At 31.1% G+C, this 13644-nt stretch overlaps 1 protein-coding gene across 7 annotated transcripts in view; it reads left to right on the top strand.

Moving 5' to 3' along the window:
• Positions 1 to 13644, top strand: part of RyR (Ryanodine receptor) — a 395937-nt gene that overhangs the window by 230369 nt on the left and 151924 nt on the right. For 5 of the 7 annotated variants that reach the window (XM_081725582.1, XM_081725585.1, XM_081725581.1 and 2 more), the window contains exons 27-32: positions 2687 to 2885; positions 4897 to 5121; positions 7775 to 7911; positions 8522 to 8695; positions 10884 to 11001; positions 11554 to 11710. In XM_081725582.1, coding sequence (XP_081581708.1) covers positions 2687 to 2885; positions 4897 to 5121; positions 7775 to 7911; positions 8522 to 8695; positions 10884 to 11001; positions 11554 to 11710 — 1010 coding nt within the window. The remainder of the gene's footprint in view (positions 1 to 2686; positions 2886 to 4896; positions 5122 to 7774; positions 7912 to 8521; positions 8696 to 10883; positions 11002 to 11553; positions 11711 to 13644) is intronic. The other 2 variants (XM_081725586.1, XM_081725584.1) reach the window with 1 other exon arrangement.

Below are 13644 nucleotides of genomic sequence, written 5' to 3'. Positions count from 1 at the left end.
TACTGTTGCTATTGGTTGCCAGACATTAATTAGAGAACGTAAACTTAACAAAGATTATTACATGTTATTTAACTTAGTCCTTTTCAAAGAACACACCAATATCAACATCCCCTTCTTTAACTATTGGTTCGCGCCAAGTGAACTTTGTGGTGGACAAACGCCGTGTGCGTGGGTTTCCTCGGGGTTCTTCTGTTTCCTTCCACTTTCTTCATTCCACCATTTCATTCATTTCTCATCATCACCTGGCCAGCATAACCGTGGAACATAGAACTCAAAGATTTCATTTTTTAACTATTGGTGATCACCGACACACAATAGTTCAAACTTAGCAGGTGACAATTATACATAAATAAAACAAACCAATCTTAGCTGCAATGGCAGATCCAGAAGGGAAGAGGCGCTGTTGAAGAAAAAGAACAACTCTTTTAGAGTAATTTCAACGAGACAAAATTACAAAAATAATTTACTTTTTTTGTCAACACATTAGACCAATAATCTGTTACTCTCAGTCAACTAATAGTACAAACTAGCTAATATCCACAATTATTACAATGGGTAATATTTTGCGGTCCCTTTAAAACCTTCGATCCTTTTGCTCGTGAACGAAGAGATATTAACGTTCCATGGTCTATTGGCAAATACAGAAGGAGACAGGTGCCCTCTAAGAGAAAATACAATTCACTTTGTGTTTTTTCAGCATGACGAGACGGCAAAGAGTGTTTTCCCTGTAAATATATTAAGCCAATAATTTACTCTCAATCTATTTTCAGTACAAAGTAGCTAACATCCTCAAGTGTCACAGAGGATATTAAATCGCACCTCTCCGAATCTACAATTCTTTTGTGCAAGAATTAAGTGATATAAACGTAATGAGGCCGAAAGTATAACTTAAAAATGTAAGAATGTAAGTTGAATTGAAAAATAGAAAAAAAAATGTAAGAATTATTTGAGATGGTTTTTGTGACGATACGTCCCGTCAGTCACAGCATCAAAATAAGCATAAACCTACCCAGGCTGGCCAGATATATATATATATATATATATATATATATATATATATATATATATATATATATATAAGAAATAAAAGCGACGTGAAATTGAATTATATTTATTAATATGAATATCTAGTAGAACGGAAGATATAATACAATAAGTTCAGGAAATGACAACGCAATTTCTCCAATTATCTCCGTTCAAAATCTCTGGCAGTGCTTCTGTTTCAGCAACATTTTCAGCATGTAATTGAACAGGCTTTCTTCTAGAAAAATTTCTTCAGGGTAAAAGTGGCTGCACTAGGACACTATTTGCTAAATAATTCTACATAAGAGTTACATGTAATCATACTTTTTTTACCTTAGCTCCTGCGGTAGTGGGGGGAGTAAGTAGGTCAACTCAAGGAAACTCCAGGATGTACGTCTGGAAGGAACACTGCACTTTAGCAATTTGACGCTTAACCCGTTCTTGTTTTATTTATAAAAGAGAAGTTATAAGGGAACAAGAAACAAGATCCATGTGAAATTGCACAAACCCGTTTTTATCCTTGAAGTCGTATAAGATAGGACTTCTTTTCATTTCATCTATTAACTTGAATTTTGTTACTTGAAAAGCTACAATTCATTATGTAGTATGTTCAAAACATTTTTCCTTACATAGTATAACCAAAGTATTGAAATGAAATGCAATTTTTTAGTTTTACGTCCCACGATTATGCCGTACAGGCTAAAGAAGATTCTGATTATGTGAATGAAGAAAGTATCAGGAAACGGTAAAACTTCGAAAAAGCTCTCGCATACGGTATCTGTCCACCACAAAGTCCACTTGGTGCGAGCTGGAATCGAACCAGGGGCTCTACAAGTAACAGGTGAACGCTCTACCACTGAGCAACAGCTTCCTAATATAACAAAGTAGACATGTCTGTTAAACAATAAATTAAAAAAGGACCAAACATATAAAATTATTACATATTATATAGACATTAATTTATGTAGAAATATCAAACGTAGGGGATATCAGAACTTGAAAGTTCATATCTCAAGCAGAACCACTCCCCACCACACATATACAAACAAATACACACACACACACACACACACACACACACACACACACACACACACATAAATATTCTCAGGTCTGCGCCCCCACTCAAGAAATTTCTGGATCTGCTGCTTTTTCAATTATTTACACGCTTTATATATAATTTTAAAAATTTACTTCACTTCTGTTGAAAACCAGTAACATATGTTAAAACATAAGTTAACGCTAACATTAGGAGTATATGCTCTAATGTTGAATGTTCTTCAAGAACACTTGATCCAATTAGTTTTTTTTTTTTAATGAAGCTGTATCAATATCAAGATTTCCAGCGCAGAAATTGAAACAATAATTATCACAAACACAAGAGCCGTTATCAAATAAATTGCTACTTTAACAGCAAAAAATACTAAAAAATTTTCTAAACCACGCTTTGACTCCATAACTATTTCTTATATAATTTCCAAGTTCGAAGGTAATGGATTGTTAATTATAGCAGCCACCATAAACAAGTACAGACTATAACTATATACAGAAACAAAATAAGTTAGAAATACTCATACTTTGTCACTTTTCTACAAAATATCGGCTTTGTTCACATTATGTTTTCTTTTTTACTCAATTATTTTAACTGAAATACTTTTGATAGGTTTCTCATTAAATGGTGAACTTTTGATGGATGCCTTGGGCGGAGAGACTTCATTTGCAGATGTACAAGGCGAATCATTTGTGCCTGCGTGTACGCTTGGAGTGGGTCAGAAAGCCAAACTCACATTTGGACAAGATGTCAATACTTTGAAATTCTTCACAACATGTGGTTTACAAGAGGGCTATGAGCCTTTCTGTGTGTAAGTAATAAAAAAAATCAAATTTAATATAATTCATTTTCTTTATTTGAATTATAAAAATTAAGTTTTGATAATAATTCTGTACTAGAAATTGAATCATTTCAAATACGAAGTTGAGCTCAGCGAGCATACAATTAAGATGTGTACAACACTCAAGGTTTAATTCTCTAATTTCAACCGGAGGGATCACTTGTCTTCACTCCTCAAAGATATAATTGATCCTTGATAGCTTCGTGCACAAAAATAACTATTCATGAAAACAAGATCTAATATGCCTTAATTTTATGTTTTTATGCTATGGCATGAAAGCATAAATCCATTTAATGAATTTACATAAGACAGTGAGTCATAACTAGAGGAAAGAAACGAGCTTGAGAGCGTTGACTGGACTAGCCATTCATCCTACTTTATTTTACTTTACAACAACAAATTCCCAGTTGAATTTGTGAACAAAACACCTCCTAGAGTATGACGTCGTTCCTCAATACTTTGACCCCCTTCTGCTCAAAAACCCAAAACGCGCTTTGTTGTGTGTTATGGCACACTAATGGAGTAACTATTCCCAAAATTTCAGATTTTTAAATCCAGGCCCATTGGGGATATTAGACAGTGAAATATGGCAAATTGGCATAATTCCCCAACTTTATGATATTTTTCAGGCCTTTGGGAGAAGCTACAGGTCTGCAAATTTTTGAGTATAAACGTGTGATCTCTGACTACATGTACACTCAAATTCAGACCTCTACGTCAGTTGCTTCCTCTTCACAAACGTGTCTTCAATGTCCAAAAATGTTGCTACTGTAGGTCCTGATTTCACCCTTTTCAAGTGGTTTTAGGCGAATATGTTAAGGGGACAAAGTTTTAGCACTACACAAGTTGGACACGCTCAGCAATTTTCAATTCTCTGGGACAAATACATGCTGAGATATTCAAAACAACGTAAACGTCTGAAATAGAAAAAATGCAAAATGGCAGCAGAAGCTGCATCGCTACGAAATGTTGTAAAAATAATTAATTGTGATTTTGAAGTACCTTGATATAGTATAAACATTCATGTAAAAAATAGATTTTTTGAAGAGGTCGAGCGGCAGTTTTTCTTTTTCCTTGTTCACTTGGCATGGATTGACCCATATAGGTCGCAAAATTCGTTTTGGACTTCATTGACGGTTCAAAGTTTGATAACGTACGAAGTTCATAATTCAGCCACAAGAGCGCGCAAACTGAGTGTTACTAACAGTGCTCTCTTGCGATAAAATGTTGAAGTGATTAATACGAGATGATAAAGAATACTGCATATATATATATATATATTCCATTATTAGAAGCATGGAGTATTTTTGGATCATCATTTCTTAATGACTCGGTGAATCCCCCCCCAAAAAAAATCTTGGTATAAAAACCTCTTTCTTGGTGACATCTACCACCATGCCAAACTGTGGTGAAGATTGCTCACCAAAAAATCAGGACTGACACTGAGACCAATAAATAAAGTATTGTTTTATATATATATATATATATATATATATATATATATATATATATATATATATATATATATATATATATATGTATATATATATATATATATATATATATATATATATATATATATATTAGGTTTTAAGTTCTAAGATGATACTAACTTGAGTTTGTTTTTTTATCTCATTTACGAATAGTAGTTTAAGGACAGTGTTGATGTAATTAAGAAACCTGATAAGAATTACATATTGCAAGTGATAATTGTTTTCCTTTTTTTTCCCTTCCTCTTTTGCGGGAGTAAGATGAGAGCAGGGAATCGTATATAACAACACAATAACATCGTTCTATGTTACGTTTCAGAAAATCTCGTCACATAACTTCTCAGACTTGGTAATATACATTTGTGAGTGGTTTTGATATTAAGACAAGGAATAAAGATTTTGATTGAAAGAGATCACTAGGATTTTCTTAGTGTGACTTTACTAAACATTTAGTTGTTATTAATTAAGTATCGATTTCTTGTTTATTACAGAAATATGAATCGAAATGTAACCTATTGGTATACAAAAGATCAACCAATCTTTGAGAATACAGATGAAATTCCAGACTGTAAAATTGATGTGACAAGAATTCCAGCTGGATCAGATAGTCCACCATGTCTGAAGATCAGTCACAACACTTTCGAAACAATGGAAAAGGCTAACTGGGAATTCTTAAGGCTATCTCTTCCAGTTACTTTCCAACCTTCGTTTATTGAGTAAGTCCAATGTCACAAATATAGTAATTAATGTTAAGTACATCTTACTTTGGTTCTGAAATATTAGAAATAATAATGCGATGTGTTATAGGATGAACTAATTCTACGATCCCTTTGTTACAGAACCTGTTTGTCCTATTACACAGTAAAATTCATATATGTATTCAAGAGTCATCTGTCTCCAACGAACATTACATTTGCTTAACTTCTAGACAATGAAAATGAAAGCACAGTGGCTCAGTAGTAGAGCGCTTACCTCTGATGTGTGAGGTACCTGGTTCGGTCCCAGATCATGTGAGTTTCAGGTGGACAATATCGTATCTGTGGATTTTCTTGTGGTTCTCCCAATTCCTCCCACATACCCACTTCACCAATGTTTTTATAATAATTGTTCACTTTCTTTAATCCTTCATCTCCATTAGCCTAAGGACCATACTGTGGAACATTAAATTACAAATTTCATTTCATAAAATCCTGACCACGTATTTTTATGATGGATAGCATCTATGCGTGAGTTTTCTCAAGGTTCTCTCGTTTCCTTATACATTATCATCCTACCAATTATTTTGTAATAATTCACTTTCATTGATCATCCGTCTTCCTTAACCGAAAGGTCATAATCATGGGATGCAAAACTGGAAATTTCACTTCATTAGTATTTCATTTCATTTCCAATGTAAATAGGAAAACCATAAATAATCTTTTGTTGCAGAGAAGGTTTTTCTGTCGTTTTAAACCTTAAAAAAGTAAGCTATAATGGCGTTCATAATATTATAAATGCTCTTTTTCATTGACAATATCTGGATGATAATCATCTATATAAACTTGGAGAATTTTTCCAGATGTATCTTAAACAATAACAGAAACACTTTAATGCAAAAAGAATAGCCCCCTGCACTTTATGTACAAAAGTGTTCTATATTTGTCAATATAATTCTCCGTGTGAAGCATACCCGAATGTACCACAAAGCTAAACAAAATAGTTAAAGAAAAGACAAATAGTCGTTTTAAATATAATAATTACAAATGAGAAATTGACAATGATATGCATATATAACTTCCTCAATATTAAAAATATATTAATAGGAGTTGGCAAATTAAAAAACGTACAGTATTTACTTATTTGAAAAAAATCTTTATTTTATTTATTAAGGATCTTTTCATGTTTAAATAAGTGATCAGATGTTCATGACAGTACAATGTTAACATTAGTTTTGAAGGTCACATTTACATCCAGATAAAATAATGGTCGAACAAGTGGATTATTTCAGGTATATTTTAAAATAAAATTCAATAATTTGTGTTAAAATATTAGAAAAAATTCTAAAGTAAATCTACATTTGAAAGAATAAACATGACAATAGAGTAAAATTTTTAATTTAAATTATTAGCATAAAATTTATATTGAAAAAGAAAAAAATATATATTTTAACAAGATATGAAATTCCGGAAAGAATACATTTTGATACAACTCTCTGTAACTCTCTCTTTGTGACTCATTCTTTTTTTATTATTATTATTTCCCTTTGTGGTCAGAATTTAACTACTAACTGAATGTCAGAATGTATACTACATAACTACTAGGGAATTATTTAACTACAAATGTAATGAATGAAATGAATGTAGGTAATGAATGAAAAAAAAATATGGAAATTATTCACCTATAAGTGCAGTAATTTAATTTCTTCTGGACGATGATTTCGGTTATTTTTATATAATGCTTATATCTATTTAAATGGTAGTAAGTCGAAGAAATAAGGTATTTTTGTATTAACACTTCGAACGGAAGGATTTTTTATACAGTGATTATTAGTTTACCTATTTGTGCAGTTATTTAATTTCTTCGAGATGAATGTTGGTTTTATGGTCTTCTTCTTCTTTTCTTAAAAAATTTCCTGCTAACTTACATTAGTTAACTTTACTTAATCCGAATAGAACACACTAAAAAAATTTTACCAATCATCTCATTTACTTTTAGTTTTAATTATTTGTGTAATCCATTTGCTTCCTACCATTCGAATTCTCTCTACGACGGACTCACCATGGTGAGACACTACCACTTAACTAGAAAAACCTCAATATAATATAGGACAAGGTGTTATTACAAAGCCTTTCTCAAGTTAGATCAATCCATTTTATTTTCTTGGTGTTTTAATTACTTTTTCTTGTATTTTTAACTTGTGTGACCAACGCTCGGGGAAGTATCGAAATACACCCGTAGAAAGTACAAATATAACATCATAAGCATTGAAATTTAAAACTCAATAAGACACTTGACTTACCACTGTGTCCATTGAGCCTGTTTACTTTTAGTTATCTTTCTCGAATTGCTCCTTCAAAATGATAATTTACATTTTAAAAAATCCAGAACATTGTATAAATTCCAGTACTTTCGTAATTTGTTTAATGCATCGTTTTTTTTTTTTTTTTTTTTTTTGCTGCAAATTTTTCATACATGTCTATGACTTTGTTCTATTCCAAAAAATGTTATTTCATAATAGCATAATTTAAAAATGTTAAGTTAAATGTAGATAAGATAACGGCAGGTATCTTCCCTTATAGATTTTTCTCAACATTTCTTTTCAATTAATTATTGTATAGATTATAAACGAAACACAAAAATTACAAATTAATATATTTTATTCTTACTCAGTGAAAATGAAAAGATGAGGCGTTGGCAAGAAATCAAGATTCGCCAGCACAGGCTTCGTGTGGAAGCTGAACAAGTTACTCCAGCACATCTTGAACAAATTATGAAGTCGTCAGGATTTACCATGAGTGATATTAAAGGTAATACTTTTTAATTGTTCTGTAATTGTGCAGAAAACATGTAACTACTAATGAATTGCTTAATTACAAATGTAATTAGGTAATGAATGAGAGATTATGGAAATTATTCACCTATGAATACAATAATTTAATATCTTCAGGACGATTATTTCGGTTATTTTAAATAATGCTTATCTATTTAAATGGTAGTCAGTTGAAGAAACAAGGTGTTTTTGTATTATCACTTCGTACCGAAAGATATTTTATAAAATGGTTATTAGAGAAGTTTACCTATTTGTTAAGTTATTTAATTTTTCGAAACGATGATTTATTTGTTTTCAGTAATGTTTATCTAAACAAATATAGTAAATTAAGAAAAAATAAGCTTAAATTGAAGAAACGAGACTTTTTTATCACTTTGAACAGAAGGCTTTTTTATACAGTTATTATTAGAGTGATTAATAATTAATGTTGGATTATGTTTAACTTTCAAAGAAGCTGAAAAGTGTGTCTATTTCAATTATATTTAAATATTGCGTTTCTCTAAGAGTAAATATATTTGTTTAAAAAATAATAATTTTAAAATTTCAAAATATATTTCATGTAAATTTAATCGTTTTGTAAATTCCAGGCTTACAGCGAGGCTATTCTGAAGATGCAGTAGAAGCCGATGAAGTGATGGTAAATGGTCCTAAGATGGAAGGTGGTAAACCTCATAGGCCCCCTCGAAAAGGCTCATTAAGCAAAACTCAAAGCTTTGAAAACGCAATTGAAAACGCTCAGCTCAACGGAACAATAGAACCAGGTAATTGTTAGTTCTTTAAACTTTTAAGTGACCAAAATTCCTGTCAAAGCGCTTGCATCAGCTTTTTGAGATATGTTGATCTGATTTCTTATCTTCTGATGTACATAAGCAATATTTATTTATTTTTCAATTTTAGATTTGGGCCTAGAAATGTTTCTTCTACGTTTCTCGATCTTCAGCTTCCCCTTTTAATTCCCAATATTTTCTTGTATTTTTCAAATCATCGATCAGTTGTGTTCTTCTTCTTTCTATTCATCGCTTTCCTTCTATCTGTCCATCTGTGGCGGTATGAAGAAGACAATTTCTTTGCAAGATGTGTCCAATCCAATTGGTCTTCTTACGAAGGATGGTGGCTAGAAGCGTTCTCTCCTCTTCTATCCGTTTTAAAGCATCTTCATTTGTTACTCTCTCTGTCCATTTTATCTTCTCCATTTTCCTCCAGCACCACATTTCGAAGCTCTAAATATTTCTTCTCTAACTTCCGTAATATCCAAGTCTCTTAACCATAGAGTCCAATGCTCCATTTATAGTACTTGACCTATTTCTTCCTAAGTCCAACCTTGAGCCTACTAGTTAAGAGTGATCTTTTCTTGTTGAATCCCTCTTTGGCTATGGCAATTCTTGATCTGATCTCTTTGGTACAGTAAGCGTTTCTCTTCAAAATACTTATTAGATACTTGAAATTATCGACCTCTTCAAGTTCTCTTCGTTCTACTCAGACCCATAAGGGCGCGTTTCCACTTGATATTCTAATGGCTTTTGACTTTTCGATGTTGATTTCCATTCCACATAGTTTTCCAGTATCTACTATTTTGTCAATCATCTCCTATAGTTCTTGTTCGGTTCTTGGTATAATAACTGTATCATCTGCATACCTGGTTTTGTTAGGAGAAAATTAAAACTTTTCGCTAAACTGATACCGACATTTTGGAATTTTATTGAATACCTTAGACAATGAAGAATATAAGAAATGTAGAAAGTAAGCCAGATAGTGTCTGCAAAATTCTATTTAATAAACTAATAACTGTTTCCGAATCTTTTCTTATCGACGAGAAATTTGGGTGCGCAGTTTATGATGTCATAATTCTTGGACACCTAAATTTATACACTACACGGAGGGTCTTGAAAACAATTATTAATGCATATAATAGCATTTTGTAGATGCTATCTGGCTCGCTTTTAACATTTAGTCAATTGCTTCCCCAATTATCTTTGTTTATTGACTGTAATATGCGATTAACTCGGGTGCGCAGTTTATGATGTCATAATTCTTGGGTAACTAAATTTATACACTACACGGAGGATCTAGTAAACAATTATTAGTTCATATAATAGTATTTTGCAGATACCATCTTTCTTACTTCCTACATTTTTGATATCCTTCATTGTTTTAAGTTGAACACTAGAATTCAAGAAAGTGAGGTGACCTTAGGGAAGAACCTTAAAAATTAATATTTAATTTAGTTTCTTTTAATACTATATTAATTAATAGATATTGAGTAAGAATATTAGTTTGAACTATGTAACAAAATATTCCTAAATATTAGCAGAATTTCAACTTCATTGATATAAATACGTACGTCTGAAATTACTTAGCTTTTACTTTCATATTGTATTAGTAGTATTATTAAAGTTATTAATGGTGTTATTAATATTAAAGTGTTTAATAATATTAATATTAGAAGAGTTGAAACAGTAAATAATGTACGTAGAATCTCCGTATGTACAGCTTTGTCCAAAACACCTGGCCATCTACCTTTAGAAAAAATAGGAAGAGGAAAATGAAATCTTGTAATGGTAGGAAATGTTATTATTGACTCGAAATATGCTACTGACTAAAGACATTTCACATTGGTTTCATTTAATTTCAAGTATGAATAAAAATAAGGGCTTTTCAAAGAGAGATGAATGGACATATTTTATTATGAACAAGATTATACAATAAATGTAAGATGAATGGATATATAATTTCAGTAGTAGCTATTAATTTGCAATACTCAGTAGTAGCTATTTTCTTTTCTTATATATATATATATATACTATACTTACAGTAGTAGCAACATACATACACATTTCAATTTAATAAGAAAAAGCTTGTCATATAATCATGTAAAAGTGTAAACTTGAGTTTATAAATTAACGTTATATATTTATCTCCTGTATTATATTATACTCTTCATGCCTATAGGAAAAATGCCTCGAGCTGCAAGTGAATTGGACATTAACAGAATGAATGCTGTTGATGGTCCAACCAATATGGAAACTGCCAAGGAAGACAAGAAGAAAAGAGGACGTTCACCATTTCGGTAAGTACTCTTCAAAATACCGAAACATATGTAATGCCAGGAGTTGTAATAACTACCATTACTTGAAAGACTGCGAAAAGAGTAGGCTCTTTCTACTTACGACATCAATTGAAATAATAATGTGTTATTATTGTGTTATAATATGTCTACCATCTGAAAAGTATATTTCTAGGAACATTTCTTTCGGGTAGACTAAGATAAGAAAATTTCTAACTATATTTGTTCGTTATGTGGAACCAACCTTCAACTTTTTAGTTCCTCGTTCTCATAAAAGTAAAGACAGTACACTCTGACCTTTAAGTTTAATATATAAAACTACAATGAACTGTGAAATACAAAAATGTAAGTGCTCTATTTAGAAACCAAGTAATTACCTTTTCATATTTTACAGTTAAAGTAATACTTTATGTCCATTTGAGTTAATTTAAGATTTAATTAAAGATTACTTTTTTTGCGTAATTTATATATTCATATATTCAACCGTTGTATCTTCTATTAAATACACATAATTTCGTATATGTTATTGTCTATTTCAATTTCTTTGTTTATTAGGTTTTTCAAGAAGAGAGATCAGAGTGGTGATAGATCAAAGAAGGAGAAAGCACCTGAGCCACAAACTCTGGATCTTCCACCAGAAAGGAATAAGCCTCTGGGAATGGGACAGACAAATACTTTGACTGTGAAAGGTGCCTCGGTAAGGGTTTCACAGGTAATATATGTTATATTATTGTAAAAAGCAAATGCTTCAGACAAGCTGGTAGTCTAGAAGAAGTAGATATATTCTAAATCGCACTACTTGAAGAGGTACTGTAATGCTCACACTACATAATTGTTGTTTCGCATATCTGTAAACGTTATTCTTTTGCTTTCGTTCATTTCTCGTGTTGCTGTTTCAGTGCTTTCTTATTAAAAACCATTGGAATTTATTTAGCTTATCTATTTGTTTAATTAACTTGAGCTGTTTTCTATATTTTATGCAATTCTACCGACTGTCTATACTATCATAGTACCTCATACTAACTACCTAACTGTGTGTGTTTGATTTTTAAATACTAGATCAATATATTTCTAATTAAACATTGATTTTGATAGCAATAGTCAATATTTTAATAAAGAAAAAACAGGAATATCAAATGTTTCCATATATAGTTAAAATTCCTGATTAGTAAAACGTTACCTTTGAAGAATTAAAAAAGATTTTTAACTGTTCAAACTTTCCACAAGAAATAATTATTTATATTAATTATAAGTTGTCAATCATAACATTTCAAGTAGTCATGATTTCAAATCTAATCAACCAGCACATAATTGTAATTACAAGACAACATTTTTTTTCACTTTCACCCGTTATAAATTCCTTCTTGACCGTTTCTCTCCTTTTTCTACTTATTTCGTTAAGTACGAATTTTTCATTTGTTAATACCTGTTGCAGCATTTGTTAATGCTGTTGAAAGTCTTATTAAGGAATGTTAAATAATTGCCTGCAAAACTAAAGAATAAATACTACTAGAGAATATTAGACTCAAGACTAAAGTTGTATTTTATATGACCGATCTGTTTTTGATCGTTATTAGCAAACATAAATATAAAACTTAAAAGAAATCATATTTTGTTTAACCCCTATGGTTATGTCCTGCTAATTAAAGAAACCGGATGATAAATGTTAAAAGAAGGATGATGAAAGAAGCGATATAATGAGATAGCATGAAGAAATAGGAAATCTACTAGAAAATTCAAGAACACAATGTTGTCTAGTATGAGATTATACACTTTCTTTGCATAACGCGCGTATTGTCTATGCGTGTAATTTTGGAGACATTTCAAGAAGTTGAACTTTAATCTTTGAATAAACAAAAACTACATGTACAGTAATCAATTCTATGACCATTTGAATGTACCGTATTGTCTCAGAATAAAATCTTTCTCTAAATTATATTTGATCATAATAATATTGGGAGTGATTCTATTAATGTTTATTGTCCTGCAATTGTCACGCCCTGGTCTGTAGTAAATTGTGCAAAATTGGTGTTTGTTCCGTTTATAATTGTCATTCATTTCATCATTATCTTAAGTGTATAATTTTCGTCAATGTTAAATTTAAAATATTTGTGTAAGCTTCGTTTGACTTTTATTAAATACCTTTTCATTTTTACAGGGTGTTTCAGGACATAATCGTGAATATTTTAGAAGGCGATAGTGTCGGTTAATTCCGAGTATGTGTTTAGATTTATCAATTGAATCAGATATTTCAATATTTATGCATAAAAGGCTATTTGTTATAAGAGGATTCATTCGTAGTGTTGGTTATTTGGATTATACGAATTACAAATAGGTGATTTAGTATTAATTAGGACATCTCTATTTGCATACTAAGTCATTTGATGTGTTACTAACGTCCGGGGGCTCCGTCGTGATGCTCGTATCCTACAATTTTCTTTCGAGTCCACTATCTATTTTTTATGCCAATTTGTGGTAACGCTTCCCTCTTTATGAGCAAATAAGAGAATGAACGAAGATTGATTATCGACATACCGACTAAACCAGTTTTTCATAGAGAGTTTGTCATACCTAATCTAATAAAAGTTGGTACCGTTGAAGAGCATCAGTTGTTTAATTTATTTGGCTGCAATTTGATGGAATTCA

The sequence above is a fragment of the Thermobia domestica genome, chromosome 9, assembly GCF_964235325.1.
Source record: "Thermobia domestica chromosome 9, izTheDome1.hap1.1, whole genome shotgun sequence".
Lineage (NCBI taxonomy): Eukaryota > Metazoa > Arthropoda > Insecta > Zygentoma > Lepismatidae > Thermobia > Thermobia domestica.
The sequence above is the reverse complement of the archived record's forward strand: the minus strand, read 5'-3'. Positions and strand labels throughout refer to the sequence as shown.